Genomic DNA, 27,958 nt, shown 5'->3' on the forward strand with positions numbered 1-27,958 from the left:
TGCACAAACCATATACATCCGTCACAGACGCTACACGTGACACATACTTGGCGAGTCCTAGTTCTCAGACAATGAAAAACAACTTTTCAAGCTACCATTAATTTCTACAACCAAATAGTGTCCTCTGACTACAGGGCTATTTTCAGAATAGCCTGAGGTAAGCTTCAGCACATGACAGTTCATTTAAGGCCAAAAAAAACATAGAAAAATGGAACAAAATTATATAAGAATTGCCAAAAAAAAAATCCTTAAATAACAAATTCATAAACAAGAGAAAAATGTCCTTTTTTTTTCAAAAAAAGAGACAAGCCAATACTTTCCATGTTCAAATTTAGTTGTAAACAAATTCAAGGTGCTAAAGTATCTCTGATCCCTTCAGCTGTAAATTCCCCCGATCCAGCGACAACGTTCATCCAACACAACCTGAACAAATGCAACCGTTACGATGACAGATAAAGCATAAAAGGCAAAACTCAAAAGGCGAGACAGAGCACAGAAGAAGAAGAAGAAGAAGAAGAAGAAGAAGAAGAAGGAAAGAGCTCTCAGTTTTCCCTTTTCAGCTTGCGGCCGGCGTCGACCTCGTCCAGCCCGCTGGCGGATCTGGACTGCTGCAGCTCTCGGAGCTGGGAGTGCGTGCGGGTCGGCTGCTTCTTCAGCTTCTCCAGGTGAATGTCTATGGGGTCCAGTTCAGGCTCAGCGACGGGAACGGGCAGGTAGCCGCCGTCCCTCGGGAGGCACATGCACCAGCCGGCGCCGGCCAGGTCCAGTTCGCTGTACTCGAACTCAGACTTTTTCAGCTTGAAGTCCACCATGTCGGCCGACTCGCTCATGTCCACCAGCAGGTTCCAGAAGACGCAGCTCAGGATGATGCCCAGCAGCTGCAGGGAGAGACGGTGGAGCACGTTAACACAAGCGCCACTCTGTTTTATTCATGGTTTCACTGAGAATGGTCTTTCTACTCTTGGAAATTAAGGGTAAACGATCAGGTTATTTCATTTTATTTTTATTTATCACTAGAGATGACCGATACTTTCGGCCGATATCGACATTAAAATGCAATATCGGAAATTACCGGTATCGGCTTTTACTTTTTTAATAACATAACTTTTATACAACATGCACATAATATCAATTTCTCCCGTTGTGTCATCACTAACCTAAAATGACAAAATATAAGACATGTCATTTATAGTTTCTAGATATTTTTATTAGTCTGTGCAAAAATATTGGTATCGGTTGATATTGGTTTAGGAAATTAAGAGTAAAAAAGTCAATATCTAACATCGCCATTATCCACTGTTCACTACAGCAGTAATAACAGAGCCATCACAACAATCATCAGTGAGACAGTCTCACGGCTTTGTTTGGTTTATGCATCTGCTACAAAGTTGTAAAATGCATAAAAACCACATTACAGACCAACAAAAGCATAAAGGCAACATAAGTAAAAAATACCTTCTAGCACATCATAGTTTCCCCCGTTCAGTAGCAGCAACAAGCAAAGACATCCAATACCTTACAGCTTACTGCAAGATGCATACACACACACACACACACACACACACACACACACACACACACACACGAATAATAATAATTTCACATTAGAAAAAATGTGAACTTTTCACATTTTTTTTGTGAGAAAATGCACAGACATCCCCTCACAGTGACACCTGCTCCGCTGCGACAGAGCAGATGAAAAATAATCAACAAGCTGAACTGCAGTTATAATACAAATTTTTTTCCATGTCCTGTAACACAAGTCTGTGCACTTGTGTTTTTATAAATTCCTGCATGAGTGGGACTTATGCGGCGGCCAGTTGGTCATTTCTCCAGTGGACGAGTTGTGCATCTTTGTTCTCAAACTAAAAAAATTATTGAAAGGATGTGAAAGTGTTCTAGGAACATAAATACCTGGAATACAGGCCCACCAGAGTCTACAACCTCCCTGATTGAGGCTCCTGCTAGAATCAACAGGCTTGGTGGTCTTCCAGGTCCAGTTGTCTCCAGGTTTCCCCAAACACACCATTTCCCTCCAGGTTTGTCATCTCTGGTATAATTCCCTCATTAGACTGGTAAAAAGGGTTGAAAGCTGGTCTTTAGGTCATCCACACAAGATCTTGGCAAATCTTCATGATGTTTTCCAATCTTGCTCGACCTCTTCTGTCCTGGAGGGATGAAGACCAGAACAAGTCTCCACACTTGGACTGGAAAGTCTCCTCAGGGGCTGGTTTTCAGGTGCCTCTGCCTCTCCATCTGTTGACTGGTCAGTCTCTTCAGATTCTGGATTGGTTTGGTCTTCCATTTCCGAGACTAATTCCTCTAGGGCCGGATTAAAAGTGCACAGGCCCCTGGGTCCAGAGTGTTCCAGGGGCCCCCTTCCCCACCGTGACATTGTGAAAATTGTGAATGATACCCTCACTCAACCAGTGGTACCAATAGCAATCCACTAGACTGTTGTGTAACTATGTGGCTTTTATGTACATTTTGTTTCATGTCCAAACTGCTGGTGTTTGCCCTACGTTGGCCCCACATGGGCCCCAAGTGGGCGTATGCCCCTGGGCCCTTAATGCCCATTGGATAATCCGGCCTTGCCTCTACCCCTGGTTCAACTTCAGTTCCCTCTTCTTCTAAAATCTGGTCCAGAGACTCTCTGACACATGACCTGATAGGAAGTCGCCTGCTTGTTGTGCTCATCGTGAAAGGACAGCAAGGCAAACATCGAGCCACATTTTGGGGGGGTTATGTAGAGAAATGATTCATCTGGGAGGTGTGGTTCATGTTAAGATGGAGGTCGGCACAAAAGCAGGGAACGAAATGGGTTCACATAAACACCTGAGTAGTCTGTGTGAAGATATAAATAGTTTCATCAGCTGTTTACCCACAAAATGACATGAAGTCGGAAATGTGTTGGTGTGTTTTGGGATGTTATCTCACCTGATTTCACATGGTTGTTACTAGGGATGCACCAATACCAATACCAGTATCGATATGGGTGCATCCCTAGTGGTCACTTCTGACCGGGAACATTACGAGTGTAACAAGTGTAAAACTGAATATTTATGAGTGTTTAAAGTTAAGTAAATCAGTCTTTTATGACTTGAAGACGACTGGTCGGTTAAACACAAGTAGAGCTCTGACCTGTGTAAGTACAGAAACCACCTGCCACCTTGACAAGGGAAGCTGCATTATTCTGCAGGTATCACAGCGATCTCAGCAGCGACATGTGTTTTTTTTATTTTTGGAAGAAATTAGACATGTAGCTTAACTGGTTACTAAACTTACAAAACGGTTCCTGTGACAGACAGGAGGACTTATCATTGATCTGGTGTTATCAGATCAGATCTGAAACCCTGAGCTCTGCTGTGAGCATATCACCAGACAGCCGATCGGCACGATGACATCCCAGAGTGATTTCTGATGAGACACTGCTTCCTGCCATCTGTGCACCACAACACTTTAATAGTTTGATATTAGACTGAACGATCTCTCTTCTCCATCCAGAGATCTCTCCATTACAAATTATTTATTTTGCTCCTTTCTCTTTGCAGCAGTTCTTTTTTTGTTGATTTTTTAAAGTACCAGTAGTATACTGTTATAGATGATTGATCAATAATATTTACCAGCATGCCAAGCTCCTAAACTTCTGTACCTGAGCTACTAATCTATTTTTCCAAATCAGTCTTTGCTGAACTTGAATGATGAACTGAACGGAGATATTTGGTCGGCTTCAGACTCAGTAGAAATGAATACTTTCTTCCTCTGCACCACTACAGCCATGTCAGCGTGGCTCCTTCAAATTCAAAGGAAGACTGAAAAACACCGGATATCATTCCTACCAGCAGCCATCGCCCTCCAGAACACCACATTATCATCTTCTAATTAATTATTGTTGTTTGGATTGAGAAACACTGATGTCGAGCATGTGAGATTATCAACAGCTGATTACTTACTGACCTAAATACGACTGTCGTCTGCACGTTTTATAAATAAAGGTTTTTGTTGTGCGTACAAACACTATATTTCCTCTGTAGGAATAAAAATAGGACAGTTTCTGGGATACATAGATAATGAGGGATATGGTGAGTATGTTGTTTTACATTTTAAGTTGGTATTTTCCAATCAGTGCTACCAGTCCAATGGGAACACACACCAACACTGGTACCAGTCCCTCACATTTTTCATCTACAGTGAATTAAAAATGCAGTTGATGAGCTTTAGATTGGACAGGACGTTTAGGTGGAGGATCCTGATTAGTGTGACCTCAAGCTGTTGCCTCAAGCCAAGCTCTGCTACCTATCTGTGGTTTTACAGAGTGGTGGTCCTCGTCTCTGTCTACAGAAAGCCCTTTCAGGCAGAAAGACGAGTTTAAAGTTGACCTGCCTTCCCTTAGAGCAGGCCTCTTCGAATGGCGACCCGCGGGCCACATGTGGCCCAGAACCAACTTCTATGTGGCCCAGCTTATGTAAAAGAATAAAGATATTAATCAAGAACCTCCAGTCATTCCTACGCTGATTAAGTAGTCTACAATCCCACAGTTGTGCAGACCATGAATGCAACACTTGGTTGCCTAGCAACATCAACCCCAGCCGTGGTGTTGTGTTTTGAAGTTGTAAGAGTAGCGCTAGCAAGCATGTCGCTCTCTGTCCCAAAAAGCAAAACTGACAATAAGATTTAATGCCGTCTGGACTGATAAGTATTTGCTTATTTTTCTGTCACATTCGTCCAAACCGATGTGTTTAACATGCAATGAGTGTGTGGCGGTGTGTAGAGATTATGTGAGGAGGCACCACATTGAGAAGTTTAGTTTGATATGATCTTTTCATGTTAGAAGTTAGGAGAAAAATAGGCTCTGACTGGAATTTTCATTATTTTATTTTGTGCATTTCCCCTTGTCATGTGGGACTGAATTTAAAATAGAAAAAATAATAAACTACTTATTTTTCTAAATGTAAATGTCTTTTTTTCATTTATTTGCTTTTTTTTACTGATTTATTTTCCTTTACTTTATTTACTGGCTCTGATAATTTTTTTATTTGAAAATCCGGCCCACCTGAATATCTAATTGAGTAGCCCTGCCTTAGAGATTTTATTTTTATAAGCAGAAGTCAGAATTAGCCCAGCGTAACACACAGGGTGTTTTTTTTTTTTACTAAAGACAAAGGTAAAAGAGTAAATTGTGGGTAATTTGCCAACCTGGTTGTTGGAAAAGAGAAAGCAATCTGACTGACGTGGACAAGATTTTTTAACCTATCCAAACTCAGATCAGCCTCATAGCGCTTCCAGAAATCTGGATTTTTAGCGGAGTTTGGCTAGTGATGATAAAACGTGACAGGAAAGCCAGCAGCTGATAATTCCCTGACCTTTCACAGTTAAAAGACTGAGCTCCCAAACTGTACAGGACTTAACCTCAATCATAAACTGGATTAAAGCTTTTAATCAATCAATATCGCCATGAGTCACACTGATGTTTGACACATGATGTGACCTGATACAGAATATGATGTTAATGCTTTTTACTCTAAAAAGACCATTTTTTATTTTATTATTTTTCTAAACAATCCCACAGTACCACCATCCTCCTACTCTGACTGTCTTACATAACATAAATTATTTTATTTATTTATTTAATTTCCTTCAACTTAATGATAACAGGAGAAAGTTTCTCCTGGTAGGAACGAAATCGTCTCTCTTCCGTCAGGTAAAGAGACTGGATGTCGACCCCGACAGCACAATCCTTTCCCAATCTCACATCAGTAACGTTACTTTGTCTGCATTTTTCCATCTCCCTTACCCCTCTCCATCCTCATCCACAGCGTTGCCATCTTCAGAGGCCGGCACTATGCATCTGGATTAACATACCTGGAATATTTCTCGGCCACCTGCCGAGTTGCCCAGACACTCGCAACCTTGATAAGCAGCAGTACGAGACTGGTTATCAACTCTGTAATTCAACCCTGGTTTTCCTATCATGATCAGTACATGCTGACATAAGGGAGGGGGGTATTGCAGTGGAGGAGCCAACAACCATCCTTTGAGGAACACCAACCCATCATCCAGGCCAAAGCAACGCCAAGAAGAAATGCTGCCAGGAAGTGGCCGATCTCTGTAAATGCATACATTAGATAGGGATTATATTAATTAATCCAATATTATAAACAGACAGCACTCTGATCACTTCATTTTACGTGAGTAGTTGTGCGTCTTATAAATCCGTGGTTCAACAGTCGTGCCATCCATTACTATTAACTTCACTGTTTTAGACGCGACCCTGATGGAGCTAAGCAGACACAGGAACAAGTTGAGAACACGTCCGGAAACATACTCCAAAGCGGTCAGTGACAAGACTTCATGTCTTCATCCTGTCCTTGTTGTTTGTCGTCCATCAGTTGACAAATGAAGCGGAAACCATCCAATGAAAATCCTACCTTTTGTAAATGATGTCATCAGGGAACATCAAAAGGATTGCAAATCTAAAACCTCTTTCTCCTGTAAGTGCTGGTCGCACGATCTACGTATCTACATTGATAAGATGTTCCAAAAGAGCTGATTGGTCAAGAGGTTGTGAGATTTCTTATCCAGAATATAACCTGCTCCGGATCAGATTAGTCATTCAGATGAAGTTAAGTTATAGTGATTTACCCTGTAAGAGGTGAAGCAGTGTCATAGAATGGAAAAACCAAGGTTAACCCTGAAGTGGCCTGAATAAGAGAAAATCCAGCCTCCCTGTGGATCGACTACCATAACTAGACTTTGTTTGGTCCTACTTCGGCCTCATCTGGCTGGAGTTTGCCAAAAGCTCCTGGATGACAACCAGACATTCATACCATGGACTGGCCTGTCTGTCTACCAGACCTGAGTCACATCCGGCACCTCTGGGACATTATGTCTCGTTCCATCACCACCACAACACACCACAGACTGTCAGGTTTTAAAAGACGATTTCAAACAAAAGCAGTCAGTGGACAGATTATACTTGGGTCAACAAGTTGCCACATTAGAGCTCACTGTGCCAAATTCTGTTCAGATTCAGTTTGTGAAAGTGCAATTAAAGAGATTACTCAATAATTTGTTGATTTTAAAAGAATAAGGAGAAACTGAATTATATGTAGAGAAAATGGTGGATTGAAGACATGACAGTTTTTTTTTTTTTCTTTTCATCTTTTATGAATTCTAGTTCATTTTTCTGCAGTGCTGGTGGGAAGAAGTGAAGCTACTTATGCAGGAAAAATGGGTTTCAAAATCGTATTTTATGTAAGAAAAGATCTGTGGGCATCGTCACATGGAAAGGACAAATTCATAGTGAAAGTAGGAAGTTCCTGAATATTTTAAATTATACTGCATTCAATTTATTTTTGTGAACAATCTTAAAGTGCTTCAGTCTTTCAGAAACTTTCACAGAAACGTTGGTGGGCAGGTTAAAGCTCTGATTGTCAGCCTCAGTCTGAGGATGTGTTTAATTTAAAGTCGTAGTCTCAAACAGCTCACTTTCAGCAAAGTCTTTTTACCTCAAGTTTTCAATTACCTGTGGCAGCCCAATGGCACAGCAGAGCGCAATGGTTATTCCAATGTTGTCACTCATCCGTAGTTTGACTGCATGGATGCAGCCTCGCACATGGATCACCTCATACAGGGTTTGATACGAAAACTTAGAGAAGATGAAGAAGAAAAAAAACAAGAGGAAAGTTTCAGTTTCAAACTCAAACTTAACAGACACCTCCACTTTTTGCTGGATATCTGCAGTCAATGTAAAAACTAGATGCTGGAAGACAAAAGAGAGGATTATAAATGGACAACACATCTAGAAGCAATGCATCAGTGTCATGGGTCTGAGAGCCCTGGTGTGTGTGTGTGTGTGTGTGTGTCTTGTTTTAGGTGGAGCCTTTGTTGGCAGTTACTCCTCACAGCTGAAGGCAATCATCTCATTCCATGGCCACAGTATATCAATCCTGGTTTGAGCACTACTCTCCACCGGATCGTTGCATACACTTCCTTGGTAACGTCTGGTCTCTGAGATCGTGTGTTTCCTTTGTCTTTGCCTTTTGAAGGAACTTTGCCTTGTTGTTACAGAAACCCTTCTGCCAACCAGCCATTCCAGTCCCTTGGCTGCTATTCCTGCCTGCCTATTCCATTTGCCACCTTTTTCTGCAAATAAACTGTCTTTGACACCACAAGCTAACGCTTCCGCGATTGGGTCCCCTTTTTCCCTTCTTGACAATCAGTCATTAAAATGTGTCAATAAAACATCTAGTAAGCCTCGGTTACCAATAAAGTGCATGATAGTCTACTGAAAAGAAATGTAATCATTACACTTCACCCTTAATAAGCCTTCACTGACATGAAATACCACAGAGCAGATTAAAAACATCCCACCTTGCCGTGACAATGCTGGATGCAGTGTGATTAAACAACAGCAAAATTTCTGTTGTTACTAAACTGAGACCACAATCACTGTAGTGCTTAAAGGTGCAGCGTGTGACACAATCAAAGATCAACGACAGGAAATGGTTATATATCATTAAAGTGTTTCTACTGGTATGCAGCCACTTTCCTATAATAACTGGTCATGTTTTCACTTGTAGCACATTCATTGCATGTTGTTACAAGATCTTTTGCAGGTTTGGTTTTATTCAGTCCACCCCCCCCCCCCCCCCCCCCTTCCCAAAAAAAAGGTGAATATTTGCTTTGCTGCTTTTACCTGTTCATTCAGAGTGTTGTAGCCACAAAGGGTGTTGATAACCTCCCCCACCTGTGCAGAGAGCCAAAATAAAAAGGTTACATGCGAGCTAAGACAGAGCACAGACACATATGTGACAGAAATGATCCTAATGAGGGGTGTACCTGTCGCCTGGTGGCTGAAAAAGGCTAAAGCCATGTCAGGTAGGAACTGATAACAGCAAAACCCCAGAAAATGTTCAGCCTTCATATCAAGTCCTTGATCTCCAGTTTGTGTGTATGCTTGTGTGTTCAAAGGCGAGAACTGGATGATTCTTTCATTAAGTTCTCCAAAGCCTCACTGCTTCCAGAGACATTATCAGCACTGAGCCCTGGGACTGGTGGGATTCTGGGTGTATGGAGGATACAAGAGACCACAAGGGGCTAACATTTCATCAGACCAGAGGATTCTGTCAAAGGCCACACAATTATGAATAGTGTTACGTTTCCTGTTAGCCAGACAATGTTCGTCTCTCACACAATCAATTACGGCGTCTTTGTAGATAAGAAATGACATTTGGTTTGATAAAGCACAAGACATTACAGTCCCTGTGGTCCCCCTGCAAATGCGGATCCCAGTCCGCTTGAAGTGGATCAAATACAGCAAACAGACCATAACTCAAAATGAATGGTGGGTTCAGTGCAGAGCATTGTGGGTAAACATAATGTTACGCCCTAGCCTGCTGGTCTGTGGGCTGGTACGCAAATGAGGATGCTTCCAGCGCAATTGGATAATTGGCCGCCCTTCCTGGTCTCCGCTTCTACCATCGCTCCTCTGGATTAGTGGAAAACCTTTCTGGAGTCTCATCCATTGGCTACCTCCCCCGCCATTCTCTCATTTAAAGACAATCAGCACCGTCATTTGGTTTGCCACCTTACTCTGCCTGTGGAATCACTAAAAACAGGACTTGCTGTAGAATTACAGAGCTGTTTGGCTGTACTTATCTGGTGCATACCGCATCTTTGGTTGGATATTTCTTGTTTTACATTGTTTTATAACCTGAAATGGATCTAGTTAAGACGAATTAAAATAAGACTGTTTTCTTTTGAAATTACTAAATAAACTCATTGTAAATAAACTCATTGTTGAACTTTTAATTTAGTTGCCATTTTTATTTTTATGTGTTGCCACTCCCTTTGTTCCCCCTTCGACACCCCGGGGGTCGTAACACATAACAGAAAATATATGTATGTGTGGGATGATATGCAGCTTTGGTCAAGAGAAATAGCTCGCTGTAGAAACAGAAGTTGTCCTGCATTAACCAACAGATGAACGAGTTTTCTTCTTTGCTGTTGGTTAATGCCTCCTTAGTAATTCATTTATTGGTTAGTGTAAAACAACTTCAACTCTAGCTCCGATGCTTATGTTTTGGTTGCGTTTTCCCAGAATGCCCTTTGCTTTGAAGCCCACCTCCTGTGTTTGGTTCACTTGAAGTGGATCAAGATTCACCTTTGTAGGCAGACCAGAGTCTGCTTATTTGACCTGAATGAGAGTTCATACACACATTCATAATTCCCCAAATAAAGCAGACTCTCAAAGCAAACAAACTAGGATTAGAATCAACGGGGCTGGTGTGAAGTAGGTCTGGGCGATTAATCGGATTTTAATCTCAGTTACGATCTGGGTTTTCAACAATGATAAAAATAAAAGGGTGTGATTATTTTTCTCTCTGCAGTTTCCTCTCCTGCTGTCTTCAGCTGCTAATCGAGCATCTCTGGCGTTGCAGCGCTGTGCTGTAAACTCCTCCCACAGCCGCTTTGCTTTCATTCAGACACTGTTGCCAACTTGGAGACTTTCTCGCTAAATCTGGCGACTTTTTTCATTAACTTTTACTGGAGTTATTAGAGACTTTTCTGGTGTTTTGGCGACTGACTTGAAGGCACATATTGTTCTGCAGTTACTGTAAGGAAGGAGCAGCGGGAGCCTCTCCCGTCCTAAAGCACTCCCAGGCGGCCAGTCTCAGTCGGCTCCGGCTGCAGGTCAATGTAGAATAACTGCAGTAGGTTGTGGAAGTTCACCTAAACATAGTTTATACCATTGTCAGTGACAACTGGCTGCATTATTTTCCTATACATAGTTCGGCGAGTTAAACACTGTAATATCCCTCCGTTACGGGGCGTTACCATAGCAACGCGTTAACCAGCTGGTTCAGATCAGCCGTCTTTTAACAGGTGAACGAGAGAAACGCGCTGCAGCCTGACAGCGGTTGTTTGGCATAAAACGTACATCGAGGCCAACATAAAATAGTTCCTATATAAGCGGTAAAAGCAGATTAAACAACTCGGAACCATTAATTAGACGGTTATAATGCACGACACGCAGTTGAGAACACCACGACGCGCAACGTTGTTTAAAAATACTGGATAGTTGTGATAAATAATCGAGATCCCAATTTCAGTCTAAATAATAGTGATGATAATTTTTGTCGTAATCGAACAGTCCTAGTGTGAATACCTTGTAAATCCGTCTACATGTAGCATCGGTAATGCCTGATTAGCAAACAGAATAAAGAATCCCACGAAAATATTTTATCTTCGAACTCAAGTGTGAAATGTCAGCATGAAAAATGACAAAAATCTAAAGGAAGCAACTTGTTTGATCCAAACAAAAAGGGGCTGAATTTGAGCAGTCATACTTGCACTCACCTGGCGTTGAACACAACAGGTATACGGAACCCCACAGGCTAGTGGACCAGTACCATTGCAGAAATGGTACTGGTTGACTCCCCAGTCCATATAATTTTCCCCGCCGCAACATGAAAACTGGAAAACAAAACAGATGTGGCAATTGGGATCAAAGCATGATACTTCAAATAAGCCACAACACAATGAAACTGTTGTCCAATCACCACTGGTTCAGCAACAGAACCCATTTACCACGCCACCATCACACGCTGACAGCCCCCATAGGAGAGACAAATTAACTCTACCAGGGGCAACAGTCGACTGCTGCTTCGTTACACTTACACGTTATTATTCTGAGGTCCACTTCAGAGAAAACTCTCTGTTCAACGTTTCCAGTATGTTCCGTCTCTTCCCTGACAACAACGTCTAGCCTCTGCGGCTGCCTGACCTAAGCTTCATGCTGTTATGCCAGGCACAATGCTGGCTCTCAGGAGAAGACAGAAAATTAAAGGAGAGACCAGAACCAATGAGAAAAACCTACTGTTGCCTCTACTGAAGCAACTAAATAAAAAACATAAAGCAACCTTGGATTAAATAAAGAAGCTATAACATCTAAAATGTATATTTGAGTAGAATAATGTTGCTTTATAAGTCAACAAACAGTGAAGGACTATTAAAGCTTTGGACTCCACCACACACATCTTTGACTTTAATGTCCCGGAAGGACATTAAAGTAAAAATACACAGAAACATCTTGTTCAAACTTTTCTCCTACTAAAAATAGAAAAGGTCCTTTATCATGTTTGATCTACAAGAAAATAAAAGTCAAATAATTAACTTGTATTTATTGGTTATGAGATGAAGCAGGGCTGGGCGATATGACGATATATATATCGTTTGGATGATAGAAAATGTCTTGTTTCATATGAGGCTCTATCGTTTACGCCACAATAAGGTGCTTTACTGTAGTATTTTACGTCAAGGTGCGCTTTACGGCATGCACGCTGCATAAACAATCATGGAGAAAGACGGTAGCAGACGTGATGAACTGATTAACTTTTTCAGAAAAGAGGGAAATTTCTGTGGCACGCATGCAGTTTGGATATAAAAAGACATACGTGGAACTGACAACAGACTAGCTCACAGTCCCAACAACAGACTCCCACACAACTAACTCATTTTATCACCTGCGCAGGAATCCGGATAAAAAATACAGAATAAAGAATAGAGTCAATGAGCTAAAGCAGCAAAAGCAGCATCAAGTGGAGGAGAAAGCTCATAGTAAACTCCAGACACAAACGCTGCAGCAGGTATTTACCTGTGAAACGTCATACGGCCAATCTGCAGGAACCTGCAGATGGAAGAAGATCACTGCTGCCGTTGCCAAACACATTTAACATATAACTGATGACTGACACAAAATTACACATACAATTTTATATTGTGATGTATATCCTTATGGGGATATAAAATGAGTTATATCGGGATTTTGATCATATCGCCCAGCCCTAAGATGACGTCTTTTTGGCTACTTTAACTACCAAACTCAGTGTGCTGCTTGTAAACGACACATGTATGGTCAATTAAGTAAGAAATGAGGCAAAACAAAAACCAAAATAAATATTTAGTTCTAAAACAAAGAATAGAAAGAAAATAAGTCAATTCATAAATCTATAAGTCACATTCCCAGCTCCACAGCTTTTCTGCTCCCTTATCCTTCCTATCAACAGGGTCCACCCATGACTGCCTCCTGTGATGAGGGGGATTGTGCAATTATGTGTTTGTGTGCAACCCTATAGTTCCCATCAGAAGATCTTATAAATGTTTTCCCCTAAACTGCAGCCAGCAGTTTTGAAGGATTAAACCGCCTTACATCTCAGTCAAGGACGCAGAGGGACTGTTTTTTATTACCTAAACGCATGTTTGAGTTTGAGTTCCAGCACTCTCTCCGTTCAGCTTCCATGGCGACAAAAAACGAGTCATTTTAGAGAGTTTTTTTTAACTTGGAAATCCTTGTGACGTCCCGGGGGATAAGGTTCGGTGATTGGTTACCTTCCACTGGTTAACAAGGGCATGTACAAATACATCAGGCGGGTGGAAAACGTGGGATAAAGTTGTTTCCAACGATGGCTGGTGAGTTTACCAAAGAGAGACATCCTGCTGCATTCGTTGCTGTGGGTTGCTGTTTTTCACTTCGTTTTCAGGGTCGGATTCAGGTTCCAACATGTAGGGCTGTATGCTATGTGTTGACATTGTATTTTGTTTTTTATTGAGTTCATATTAGCCTAATCCTTCTGTTTATGAGATGTTACAATGACGGCGAAAGCAGGTGCGGTGCGCGCTCCCGATGCAGTGCAGCGGCGGGAGGCGGGGCTTAATGTGGAAGAGTCTCAATCCACTCGTTTTGCCCACAGGCTGATCTGACAGCCTACGGAGAGGGTCGGTCTGAAGTAAATAAAGCCATTTGTGACAATAACTCGATCAATCCCAGCCCTTCTGGTCTCAGAAATAAAATAAAATTAGCCCGAAATGCACATAATAGTTCCACTTTAAATTACTTTTTTGAACAGGGGAGTTAGAAAAAAAATCACTCCCCCCACAGTTGTCATGAAGGTAAACCTGACCCATTAAACCGAAAATCAGGCTGAACCAGGCTGTAAACATGTTTATTTCTGCTGTGAAGTTGGTCTTTTTAACATGGGAGTCTATGGGGATTTGCTCTGTTTTGCAGCCCCTAGTGGATGAAGGGGGAACTGCAGTTTTATGCACTTCTGCATCGGCTTCACTTTTAACCGCTGGAGGTTGCCGCTTGGACACACATCATGTCAGATGACCACCAAGGCGAGTTATTCATTTAAATGACAAAAACTTCCCAACATTTCTACAGCACTAGATTTGTAGAACATCGTTAGTATGTAATGAAATGACTATGCACCTTCATAGTTTTCTGGTCTACTTGTGATGAGGCTTTTGTTTTCACAGGCAATGTGCCAAAATGGAAACCAGTGTCTGAAAAAATAAACGTTTCTCCTCTTTCTAATGTGCTCTCCACAGCAATATGAGATTAGATTTGTATACAAAGTACCTTTTGTTGTATGTAGTCCAAGATGTTTTTGAAGTCGAGATCATCGTAGTAGTGTTTTATTCCTTCTTGAATACTTCTGTGAAACAACGCGATTGTCTACATAAAACAGAGAAAAGTAGAAACATGGAGGTTAGGGTGATCGTTATGACAACGGCACAAAATTATGAATTATTCTGATGCAGTGACATTTACCTTCGTTTCAAAGATAAGAGCCATGGTGAGAGTAATGGTCTGGAGGAGCAGCAATACACACAGGACACAGAGGAACTATGGAGGCAGAGAGACAACAGATTCATACCCAGCAACAACTGGAACCAACACACCAAATGAACCGTTTACATAGGAGCTTAGGCAGCAATGTTATCTGAGACAATAGAAGAAAAATTATATCACACATATGACATGATTTTATGGGGGTCAAAAATCAGCATAAATCCAAGCTGGTGGACACCCCGTTGCCATGGCAACCGATCTCTGACTTTTTTTTTCTTTTGCTTGTCTTGAGTGTTACACACGTGTACCAAATTTAGTTTAGGACCAAATTCATTTTTGGATTTTTTTCTTAGTCTAAATGGCGCTTTATGTCCATTTCTGTTTTGAAGTCCAATGCAGACCATAGAGAGCCAAATGTTTCACAGGGCTTGCTGTGTCGGCCAAATTTCACAACTTTTCATGGGTGTTTAGTCGGGGGGGGAATAAAATTCGTCTTTTTTATTGTTTTTTTTTTTTTTTACTTGTCTTCTTAGGCATTATAGTGGCAGAATGATGGCCTGGCTACTGTGTTTTTTCCTCATTGAAATCAGGAAAAAAATTACGAGCAAAAAATTTTTTAATTGGTTCTTTTTTTGTTTTTAATCTACAAAAATCGGCAATATCAAATAATAGTGAGAATTGCAATTCAAATCAAATCAGTCTATGTATCTTTAATCAAATTTGTATGTGACATACTGTGTTGAACTGTTGGGTGACATCATTTTATTACAAAAACACGCTATACGCCTGATAAATGCTGGATATGATGATCATACTGATCCATTATTTATTAAATCAAATCTCAGAAAATTTGACAACATAGTTGCACAGTACAAATTATGATTAAAGCTAAACAAAATGTTCTTTCAGAAGGTGTCCAAAAATACTTTAAGCTTCAGCAAACTAATTATAACCTAAGGGACTGTTGTAAATGTATTGTTCCAGAGTCCAGGAAAGGTGTGAAACAAAGATGTTTGGCTTTTCGAGGTGTTCAACTATGGCTTAAACTCAGAAATTAGGTAAAAAATAAATTGTAATTCTTTATTTCTATTTAATAAAGATAATCTATCAATTTATTTTTGAGAAATATGTAACTGCATAAATTGTTTATCTTCAATAAGGTCACATGTAGTGCATTTCTTTATATTGGTATTTGTATAATTTAAGGTAACTCTCCTTGTAAATGTACATTTTTAGGCATACAAGCTTTGCCTATTTTGTTTTGTGTATGTATGTATATATATATATATATATATATATATATATATATATATATATAAACTAACTAACTAACTAAACCCCAGAATGGGGAATACAACATTTTATTTTAATCACCTGAAACTTTAACACCCCCAACAACTTCAAATAACATGAAAAAGACTCTTGATGTGTAAGCTGTTGCAGTGCAGGAAGTAGAAAAGCATAATCTAATACTAAGCTGCTGCTGCTTATGAAAAGAGTTTCATATTTCATAGAAAAAGCCACGATGCCCCCCATGGTCATTATTAGAAAACCTTTGAAACTGACAGCATTAACAAGCTTTATGGAGATTAAGCTTCAGATCCATTAATGCAGAAAATTATATTTTGATGATAGTTTTTTTAATATCATATCATTGAGCCGCACAAACCAGCTTTCCCATTTTCATTATTTTTAACTACTGAAGAAAAGATGAAGGTGGAGATATCCTGAGATAAATTACTTATTTATTTGTTAGAAAAACTTTTCTCATCAAGTTTCATAACTCCATCAGTACAATATAAGTTTTTCATCTTCATCTAAACGTTCAGACACCACTGACTGATTATTGCTAACTTTTAATTTGCTTTTTCATTTCAGTGCATTATGTTGTAACTAATTAGATGGCTGCTTAGCAACCAACAATTATGTCTCCCATCTCCTTTGGAGTTTTCTTCTCTCCTGTATTGACGAAACCAAAAGCTCTGCCTTTGCATGTGGGGACAAAAAAAGCATCTTACAGTTTGCAGGTGTTAATATTTTATGAATTGCTGTTATGCAAACTGTGTATGAATCTTTATTTTTCATGTTTGTTGTGGTAATTTTTGTATTTACACATCCATGTGGATATATAAAATTACTCAACTGACTTAGTAAATATAAGATAATCTATATAAAAATGTTAACATTAAAAAAAGTCTAATGACTCAATATATTAGCTGTAATGAAATAATTATGTCGGTAACCTCAACCTCAACTTACACACACAATAAGTTGATATAATTTACAAGCATCTTCAGAGGCTTTTCCCTTCAAGCGCCCTTACCATGTGCAGCAGGGTCTTGTTGTCCCTGAGGGACCCGACCATTCCCACTACAGACACTGTGAACATTACCAGGCCCAGCAGGATAAGCACCACAGCAGGAGCCAGGAAAAGACCCTCCAGGGTTCGATTCTTCTGCCTTTCCACTTCGGCATACACTCCCACACACAGAACACAAAGACCCATCAACTGCAGAGAGAGAGAGAGAGAAAGAGAAACAGTTTATAGTATGTATAAGATTAATATAGTTCCTTACGGCATGTTGATTTTACACCTTTTAATGTGTGAAATTGGTGAAAACTCTGACACTGCAAACAATATACTGCAAATGCATCCCGTCCAGTGTAGAAAATTAGGTGATTTTAAATGTTTACATCCTACTTCTGAGATAAATGGAGGATTGCTCGGAAGCAAAGAGAGGAAACGGCTCTCAGCTGCTGCTTTTCTGAACATCGAGAAACATTTTCAGCTGTATTCCTCTGAGAGATTTTAGACTCCAAATGATTTAAGACAGTGATTCTCTATGAGTCTGGCTTTAAGACCCACCACCACCTCACTGTTATGAGCAGAGGCCCGAACTGACAAAAATGTTCAACGTCTCAAGTTTATTTAATGTGTAAACCTTAGATGTGAAAGCAAACAAGCAACCACTTTTATTGGGATTGTCATATAGGTAACAGGGAAATTACACTACATAGTATATGAAATAAAGTGCATCGTAATATGTGATACTAAAGTCCAAAAAAATGGAAATACCAACTGAGTAAACTTTGGAACAGATTCTGATTTTTTGAGTACTGATTTAATTCAAATTACGATTCTCGCAATTCTTCGATATTGCTGATTTTTGTAGACCAAAAACACACACACACACACACACACAAAAAAAACGTACAAAACTTTTTTTGCTAGTCATTTTTCTTGCCTGCAATTAGAAAAAACAACAACCCAGTAGCCAGACCATCATTCGGCTGCTATAATGTCTAAAAAGACAAGTAAAAAGATCAATAAAAACAATAAAAATGACAAAAATTTTATAATGGATTATTTTTTATTGATTAAAAAAAAATTTAACAAAAAATTTATTTTAAATTTGTAAGGCAAAAAATTCTGATATTAAAATTTTTTTCGACTCGATTTCCCATCCCTAAAATTTATATTAACATTTATTTTTAACATTTATACAAAACTACTAAATCTAAATAGGTCAGAAACAGGGAGAATATGGTCAAGTTATGGAGAGATGGAAAATGAACATGTTGAGTTGATTTGCCGGCTACATTGAAGGACCTGCGATGGGACTACTGGACACACGTACATTTCAACAACAACATTTAAATGGTGCAGATTTACTGACAACATAGACCCAGGCCTGGAGGAATGAGTAGGATAACTGGGGGTGTTTTTAGCTCCTGATAACATCTTGGCCAGGTAAAGCCTCATGACTCTTTAAAACAGATCTGTGAAGCGCGTTTGGGTCGGTAACCACTAGTTGAAAATCACCAGTTTAAGTTGCTTTAAAGTTGTTGTTTAGTTTCTATATATTGCCCAGTGAAGGAAAACAATACTGACAAGCTGGAAGTTAAACTTTCAGCTTAACTGCATTCACGCTAAGAGGAAGAGACTTTGATTGATGTCGTTTGTGATTTGTTTTTGTGGAATGTCATCACCCATGGAACCAGTGAGCAACATAAAATTTCCTGTTTAATCCTTAATCCTGTTTACTTGTATTTTTATTTTCTTGTAAGTCATGTCAATCATAAATAAAGACTAACAAGAAGTAATTTATTGTTTCCTTAGATGATATTTAGATGTTCCTTCACATAAACTGGCATCACAGGAGCCTGAAACCAGGATCCTAAAGTAAATAAACGGATATAAAACATAAATCCTACTCCGAAATTTAAATAAGCTGCTTGGTAGGACACAACTTCAGCGTCCATGTCGGATTGATGGTGGAGTAGTTAATGTCTAACCTGCTAACCTTGATTTTTCCCTCCATCATTTCATTGATGAAACATTTCTGAGAAACACCCCATTGTTTAATCGTTTCACATGTTATTCAGGCTGCCTGCGATGATTTTTATATGCCGGTAATTACGTGATACTATAAAGAAGTGAGTCTCTGGACCATTTAACAGCTTGGTGACCAAGCGGTTAGCCAGGTGGGCGGAGTTTTCAAAGCATTTAAGACAGGTCATCAGCTCCGGTCTGACAGCTTGCTCACCAAGAACGCCTTTAAACTAGGGCGGCACAATAGATGGGATTTTGATCGTGATCACGATTTTGGTGGCCGCAGTTAAACAAACCTGATCATCAACTATATTTACATTCGGAACGCGAGCTCTGCAGCACGCGTCTCTGATCCCTCAGGTTGTCAACCAGTAGTATGCCAACCACCAGGGGGCGAACGCGTGATTAAGGCTGCATTAAGCTAACTAAATATCTAGCAGGCACACCTCTTACCAGCAGCCAGTTAAGTATCGTTGGATTGGTTGAACATTTGAGATGGCGAACACACCAACCTTGCCGCAAACAAAGTTGATTGTTTAATATGAAATAAGCAGCTTCATTGCACAAAAAGCAGACATCGCTACCCTCATTGATCCCTCCCGGCTTCAGACGAAGCTTCTCGTGGAGGATGTAACAAGCTTTGGACTGATAGGAGCAAGTCATGTCCAGAATGGAAAATACAGCTGGATCAAAACACTGGGTAAGAAATAAGAGATCCCTTCTTGTAATTATTTTTCCAAAGGAATTAAAGCCTGCACTCTATGAAAAATGTCAAGGGAATAGAGAGGGAGCTATGTATGTATATGTGTGTGTATATATATATATATATATATATATATATATGTATGTATGAATTTATCCTGATTCTGTTCAGCTGCTCTTCACAGCAAAGTTTCCTCCCAAACCAACTCATGAGCACCAGTCCTTGTTTGTTAAGAGGCATCCAACCGATGATTTTGCACTTTTGCAGACAACAGCCAGAAAACAAATGTGTGCAAAATCAGAACTTTATTGTAAATTTGTTCTACTTTTATCAATAACTTTGCTCAGTAAATTTTTCTTGAATGAGCCATGCTTTCTTTATTTTGGTAAAGCCTCTTTCCACCATCAAATGCTTTCCTCTCCATTTAAACGGATAATTCCTCCTCCTCGCTAGTCACCACTTTTTCCCAGATCACCACCCAGCTGGAAGTAAAGGAGCGGACCCAGTGTTCACACAGTTAAGGGAATGTGCCACTCACTCCATGATGCATTATTATCACTTCTGCTTTTTATTGATATATCATTGAACTAAATTTTCCTTATTCACAGCTAGTGTTAGCAACCATCAGACGTCAAACGTGCCTATTTATGAAATTGACTCTACATTTGTAAGACTTGACTCCCTCTAAAAAGCTCATTAAAAGAGGTTATTTTAGAAAAGTCTGTCTCAAATATTTATTTTTAAAGGACACTGCAATGTCCCCTTCAAGATAGTTTGCGCCCAGACAAATAAAATGGAATTTAAGTGGATTATTGGCTTCTTAAGGGAAGATAAAGCACCAGTCAACACAAACTACAGCCACATATCCACTTACAGGAAATATGCCGAGAATAAAAATGCCCTCCCTCCTGGCAGAAAAGACTCATTAAAGATCTGTGTGCAAGGATTTTAATATCAGTTAATTGATTTAATTAGTGCTGCTGAGCGGAGAGATCAGTGCTTCATTAAAACCAATTATTAGCAAATATATTAGATTTCCTCAAAGGTAAATTTGTTATTAATCTTAACAGTGGCCACTTGAACATCATGCTGTCGTGTTTGGTTTAACAACATAAATCCTTTATCAAGGTCACAGACTTCCCTCCAGTTGGGCTGCTTTCAGTTTCTTTCGTCACTCTCCAATCAAACCAGATCAGTGTAAGATTAATTTGTTCCACAGTGGACCTGACGAACAAGTGGGTTTTTCTTGTTCTTGCAGCTTCGAGAACAAGAACTCAGTTCTTGCTTCTTGTGGAGGATGGAACAAGCTTAAATCTGAAGACTTTCCAAACCCCCTTGGCGACTTTTTTTTTTTTTTGTGACCAGCGAGAAATCTAGCGACTTTTACTGGAGATATTAGAGAATTTTCTGGTGTTTTGGCGACTGACTTGAAGGTAAATATTGTTCTGCAGTTACTGTAAGGAAGGAGCAGCGGGAGCCTCTCCCGTCCTAAAGCACTCCCAGATGACCAGTCTCAGTCGGCTCCGGCTGCAGGTCACCGTAGCAACCCGTTCTTTTAACAGGTGAATGAGAGAAGCACGCTGTAGCCTGAGAGCGGTTGTTTGGGATAAAAACTACATCCAGCCCAACATGAAATAGTTTCTAAACCTTAGCATATTTAGCAAGTGTTGTAAAAAAGAAATGCAAATTTGTAATAAAATGTTTACTGTGTGGGACCATGGTAAAACCGGACTAAGCAACTCAAAACCGTGCATTAGACGGTTATGATGCACGATGCGGAGTCGAGAACACCACAACGTGCAGCGTTGTTTAATCCTTACTTATATTTATTCAGTTTACATCAGTATTTGCACTTGGTCAAGACAAAGCTTCATGTTATTAGTTTGTTTTCTAAAATTTGTGGAATCCTAAAGACATTGTTTAAAAGCCATTGTTTAATGTTAAATAAATTCATGTTGTTAAAGATAATGGATAATCATGCTAAATAATCCAGATCTCAATTTCAGTCAAAATAATCAGGATTATAATTTTTGCCAAAATCGAGCAGCCCATGCTCCAACTGGTGACAATGAATCCAATGTATGTTTGAGGAGATGCCACTGACTGGAAAACACACATAATGATGCAGCAGCTGGTATCGCCAGTAACTGAAACCGAAGATCCTGTAGTCAGATGTCATTTTGAAGAAAAATTGTTCATGGACATTTTTTTTTGTTTGTTTTTATTTTTTTATTTTACAATTTAGTTTTGCAATCAAACAAATGTAACAAAGGTTGGTTCGTATCGTTCGATTTAGTTCTGAGAAACAAACTCAGAATTATGCTTGTCAAGATAAGCAACAAGTCAATCAATTGCTTGGTAAAAATAAAATAAAATAAATAAAAAAAAAAAAAAAAAAGCGCAATAAGTTTGGCAGCCACAATCATTTTCATTTCTCTCTGGGTTTAAAAGCTAATGACCGTGGTGTACCACGTAACCTCTCCGAGCCAGAATGCTGCATTTTCTTTAAGACGATATCAACTAAACAAGCTTGCATATGCACTTAAACAACCATCCACTGCAGTGTTCCCAGCTGGAACAAAATAACAGCTTAACAGACAGTCCATCGCCGTCTTCCTGACAGTTCACAATTACTGGGTGTTTCACCGGCAGGTTAAATACAAACAGAACAGCTCAAAATGGTGTGCACTCAGGCAGCTAGGTGGGGAAAGCAATGCTGCCCTTTAATATTGTTAAAGATGTATTACGGAACTTTTTTACTTTAAAACTCCGCGTCCTGGACTTGTTCAATGACACAGAAACATCTGTCATGTGCATTTTTAGAACCATTGCTGAGAAACCAACACTATGCAACTTTTACATTCGGGACGAGACATTATTTTTTGCTTCGCGGTATAATAAGAACTATTCTGAACATGCAATGTCATTGATTCTGCCAAAAAAAACGCATAAGATTGAAAGAGAGAAAGAGACGAAAAAAGAGTTGTGGTAAGATGGTCTTTTGCTGGCTGGAGAGAGCTAACAGGTGAGGTAGGATACAGGACAGATGCTGAACTAGCTGTCAAAAGGGGGGGGTGTCTGATGGGAAAATGGCAAAAGTCCTGCAAACATTGTATAGCCTGTACGAATTGCCTAGACAAACATGTTACAAACAGCAATTCCACAACTGTACGATAACAGGAAAAAGGAGAGCAAAGACATTCAATTTTACTCTGACACCTCTGGTCAAGTTCAAACATGTCCCCTTATATGAGCTTGACCATTCACTACGTAAATGCTAACTGGTCCATGAACTCCAAGTGGTTAGACCAGATATGTTCCAGAGAGCCACACTGCCAAAACCCTGGGAGAAAACCAGGTCTGCTTTATCAGGCTGAACGAGCAAAAACTAGTCAGCACATAGAGCTAATTGTTCTTTAGAAATTAAAGTTTGTTGATCTTTGAAAGGGTGTCCTTTAGGGGTGAGAAAATCAAATAAAAAAATTGTAAAATTGTGATTGTTTTGCTTCACAATTTTAAAATAGATTTGTTTTTTGTTAAAAAAAATATTTTATTTCTTTCAAATAAATAAAAATAATCTATTATAAAATTTTTGTCAGTTTTATTATTTTTATTTATCTTTTTACTTGTCTAAGCAAAAAAAGTACTTTTTTTTTTGTTTTAGTCTACGAAAATAAGCTATATCAAAGAATTGTGAGAATTGCAATTTAAATTGAATCAGCACCCAAAAAAAATCTAAATCTAATCAAATCGCATCGGGACCAAAGCTTGTCGTCACAGCCCTAGTGTCATTGCAATCTCATTGTTGTATTAGTTGAAAATGGTCTCAAAATAGCAACATTAATCAATTGGCGCAATATCATCTTTAAGTGCAATTATTTCTGAGAGAATTCATCGCACAGCAAAATTTGTTATCAAGACAGGCCTATGCAGAATTACTTACAACTTGCAGACAGCCAAAATTAAACAAGGAGACACCAACCATCATGGTTTGTTGAAATATTTTACAGGTTAAGTACAGTGTCATATGCTAAGTAACTCATAAAAGTGCTTCAAGCTGTCACTTATTGATTTCCAATTGAAAGCAGAGCCAATATTTCTGAGGAATGGGTTCTTCTAATTCAACTCCATTTACTGCTGAGGAGTCTCCATAAAGCATTATCAAGCACTTCTGGCTTGGTTCCCACATCCGATGTCAGCATTAACCTTCACTTCAGTGTTAAGTTAAGATAAGAATGAGGAACAGCCCTTCAAGAAAATGATTACCCCCCCTCATAAAAAAACAACTCTGATGGCTTCTGAAAATGCATCATAGTCATATCCTGTACACTGTATACAGGAGTGGCTTTTTAATGAAATGAAAATAAAATGAAAAATACGTTATTATTCCCCAAAGGGAAATTAAATATTGTAAATATTTATTCAATATCTTATTTATTGCATTTATTCAGTACTGTAGTAGATAATTAACTGGAGGCGGTCTTGTTGTTAATCATACTTCACAACCTTAATAAAGCTTAAACCAAACTGTAATTACAATAATATCAAATAATATTCTCACTGCAGAGAGCATTGAGAAAAAAACCCACTTATACCAATGGCTAAGACTGAATACATCCCACTGGGCACCTGCAGCTTTATTGCTGATATCAGAATCTTGCTTAAATGGCATTAAGCAAACTTAGCATCCCCCCGGCAACGATAGCTTTAATTAAGTCTACATGGCTTAGCTTGGGGCCAAAGACGTTTTTGTCTGTTGAGCTGAGCTGGGCCACGGTGTCCTAAATCACAGCAGTAAGGAGAGGCTCAGAGAGAGAGAGAGAGAGTGAGAGAGAGAGCGAGAGAGAGAGAGAGAGAGAGGAGGATCATATTAGAGGGATTCTGGAGAGCTAATGGAATCAAACAACGGATAGTTTGGTATTATCTTCAGTAGTGTGCTTGTTTTGAAGCTTATTCTCTTTCCTTTTCTTTTATAAAAATGCTGGAAAACCAGCAAGAAACATTGTGGTACCGTAAGGTAAAATATTAATGCTAAGGATGTCTACATCTTGCACAAGGATGGATATCAGCCCCAAAATGCTGTTGACTTATGAACATGGCCGTTATCAGGTTCGAGTAACTTATCAAAAGTCATCCATCTTATAATATAAGCCATGTTATAATTTCTCCCATGTGGAATCTGTGCATCATGTCTCGTGATCATCGTGAAATCATGGTGAAATCTGAAGTTATAAACAAACAAACCAGGCAATGGTTAACAATAAAGATACATTTATGAAACACACGTCAAAGCAAGTTAAAGCTGAGGTAGGTGATGTTGGGGAGATAGCTAGATGTGAAAGTGGCGCCCTGTCTTGGCTCCTCCCCCTCTGGTTTTGCTCCTTGCGTGAGCCCAGGCTTTTTTATTCCCAGCTTTTTCCACCAACGATTTTTTCCTTTCTCGGCTGTTTAGTGGGAGGAGGCAAATAATCCTTCCTGCATTTTCTCAGCCATGTTTGCCTTTTGAGTTTCTTCTTCACTACTTTGTATTTTCATCCTAACATGCTGTTTAAATGTACGGTGTGGCTATCAGGTATGCGCTGCAGGAATGGAAGGAAGAAGCTTATGAAATATAAGAAATGAACAACTCCATTTCGGCCTGAACGTTTGGATTGGTCAGAGTTTTTACAGATTTACAGTAAACTGAGGGGTCTAACTATATTTCTTATTGTTCATGATAACAAAATGTATAAACTACTATCAGGACAAGAAACCACTTCACCCAGAGTAAAAAAAAAAAAAAAAAAGTCTCTGAGCAAGATTACCCTAGCTTTAACCAGAATGTTCTGAATACAGTATTTCCAGGGGCAGAACAATAAATCAAGTTTCAGACAATATCATTTTTATGCAATAGATTTTGACAGGCATTAATAGCTATATCTTACAAGCAAAAATAAATGTTTTAATAAAATTGTTACAGGTATCAATGATCCTGTTGGGAGAATGAGCCTTTGAGCCTGCTCATGTTTTCTGTCGGCAAACTCGCGCGTTATCATCCCTTTAAATCCATCTAACGCCCTGCACCACCGTGTTGTTTGTTCAACAGCGATCCCTTTGTATTGCTTCACTTTCATATACAATCCTGAAAAAATTAGAATGTATTTTTTTTTAATAACTGATCACCCTACCTTTATTTTACAAAAATTATTTTAACATGATGAAAAGAGGTTTATGTTTTTCTTTAGTAGATTGACATAAATCATTCACCAGCTAGCTAGAAACGACTGAATTCCAACACCAAATTCCCATAAAAGAAACAGGATAGGTTAATATTGCATCATTTAGGAACAAATATATTATGATCATTAGCTACGATCATTCCCTAATCATTACAGTCTTCTGATAAATACGGCATGTGTACGGTCAAGTATAGAGCCACTCTTAAAATAATATAAGAAAATCTTCATTGAATTGTGTGATGTTTCTGAGGTTGGACTCCGCTTTATTTAAAGAGGGATTCACTACATTAAATTAAATTTATTATCGAAATGCTCCTTTTTCTTGTTGGGTATGTATGCCGAATTATAAGGTACATCATAATTATTGGTAATATGGATATTTATAAGATTTTCATAACATCTGTATGCTTATAGTAGATGGGAAAGTTAAATACACGGATTCTGAATGAAGTTAGGAATGGCGTCTCGCTGATGCTATTGGCTGGGACGACACCTGAAGAATTTGCAGGCACTGTTGCAGCTCAAGCAAACTCACAAGGGATGCAAAAACCACAACTACACTACACACTTACCGAGAAGAGCATTGAGTAGACGTTTAGGGTGAATTTGATGAAATAGTAGAAATAGTTGGTCTTCCTTAGTTCAGAGTAAGACGGCATGGCTGCTTGTTTAATTAGGCTAGCTAATAGGCTAGCTAGCTATCCTTCGTTCTGTTCAGACAATATAAAAATATATTTATGGATATAAAAACCTTCTTAATGATATACACCACACGTTTGAGTGACCTAACTGATTTTTAAATATACACCAGCCCTCATTTGTCATTATAGTACTAGCCACTAGCTAGCCTCTGAGATGATTCCACTTCCGTGCGGCCGGCCAGTCCACGCTTTGTTTTGACTACACTCTTAAAGGGGCAGTCACACAACTTACTAGATACCTACACATGAATTATGAATACATGATGAATTAATGGTATATACATTAATAATATATATAAATTTCTTAAAAAGTATAAAAAAATATAAGAATTTATTACACATTACATCACTCATAAACTAATATTTTGTTGAACAATCCTTTAATGTTTCCACTACAGTCAGGTGTTTTCTTTTCCTCTCAGTTCAACAGAAAAGTGCTCTAATTTGTCCAGGACCCATTTGTTAGTTTCTTTTTTTCTTTCTCAATTAAATGAAAAAAAAAAAGGTGTCTTATATTACTAAATTATAATTTTGCCAATTTTTAGTTATTGTTTCTTTTTTAAGTCTCCAGTTATTTGAGTGACTGTTGTAAATTCAGCCTTTTCTTTAATAAAAGGGTAAGAATACGTGTGTGTGTGTGTGTGTGTATATATATATATATATATATATATATATATATATATATATATAGATAGATATAGATATGTAGTTCTGCCCCTGACCTATATAGTGACATAGGTCTTAAAAGCGTATTTTAACAAAAAATGGGGTAATTGTTGCAGAGAAATCTAAGATCAAATTCATTATATGCCTAAAAGACAGAGTTTAAAGCCACAGACTGGTTAAAAGTTGCTATGAAACTGTCTTTCTGTAAAGTTTGAAATGATTAATTACTGCTATTCAAAAGTAATTTAACCACAAGCTATATAAGTCAATATTTACTCATCTAAAGAAATTGGATTTATAATACAGGAGTATTTGTTTTGCATCACTGCTATCAGAGTACAGTTAATCCCGGCTCTTGCTTCAAGTTGCATCAGTTGCTGCAACAACATGTTACTTGTTGGATATATTTAGCCTGATGACATTACAGATGGATTTACAAACAGGTTTTAACACTTGCAGACTTAGTCATGTGTTAGTTCACCCAAGTGATGATTAAAAGTCTTTCTACTGGGAAGATTGCTGCCATCAGATGGTTCACCATCATTTTGTCTTTGTTTGATCATCCTCTTCAACCCAAACTCTGTTTTTACACTCCAGGTTCCTAAATCTAAAAATCAATTATGAGGCAACACTGAATTTCTCACCATTTATCACTGTTGCACATCTCATCAAGTTGATCATAAGCATGTTTGATTTGAC

General features: G+C 38.8%; 1 protein-coding gene across 1 annotated transcript; it reads right to left on the reverse strand.

Moving 5' to 3' along the window:
- LOC306764833 (tetraspanin-15) lies at nucleotides 1–26,756 on the reverse strand. The gene is made up of 8 exons (XM_079252112.1): nucleotides 26,465–26,756; nucleotides 16,962–17,147; nucleotides 14,618–14,692; nucleotides 14,426–14,521; nucleotides 11,362–11,478; nucleotides 8,699–8,749; nucleotides 7,526–7,648; nucleotides 1–878 (listed from the first exon to the last, which is right to left on the reverse strand). Exons 1-8 carry the CDS (start codon nucleotides 26,549–26,551, stop codon nucleotides 543–545), a joined length of 1,071 nt encoding a protein of 356 aa, XP_079108238.1. The 5' UTR covers nucleotides 26,552–26,756; the 3' UTR covers nucleotides 1–542.
- Between the last annotated feature and the right edge of the window lie 1,202 nt (nucleotides 26,757–27,958).

This window comes from Telmatherina bonti, assembly GCF_933228915.1.
Source record: "Telmatherina bonti genome assembly, chromosome: 13".
NCBI classification, from domain to species: domain Eukaryota; kingdom Metazoa; phylum Chordata; class Actinopteri; order Atheriniformes; family Telmatherinidae; genus Telmatherina; species Telmatherina bonti.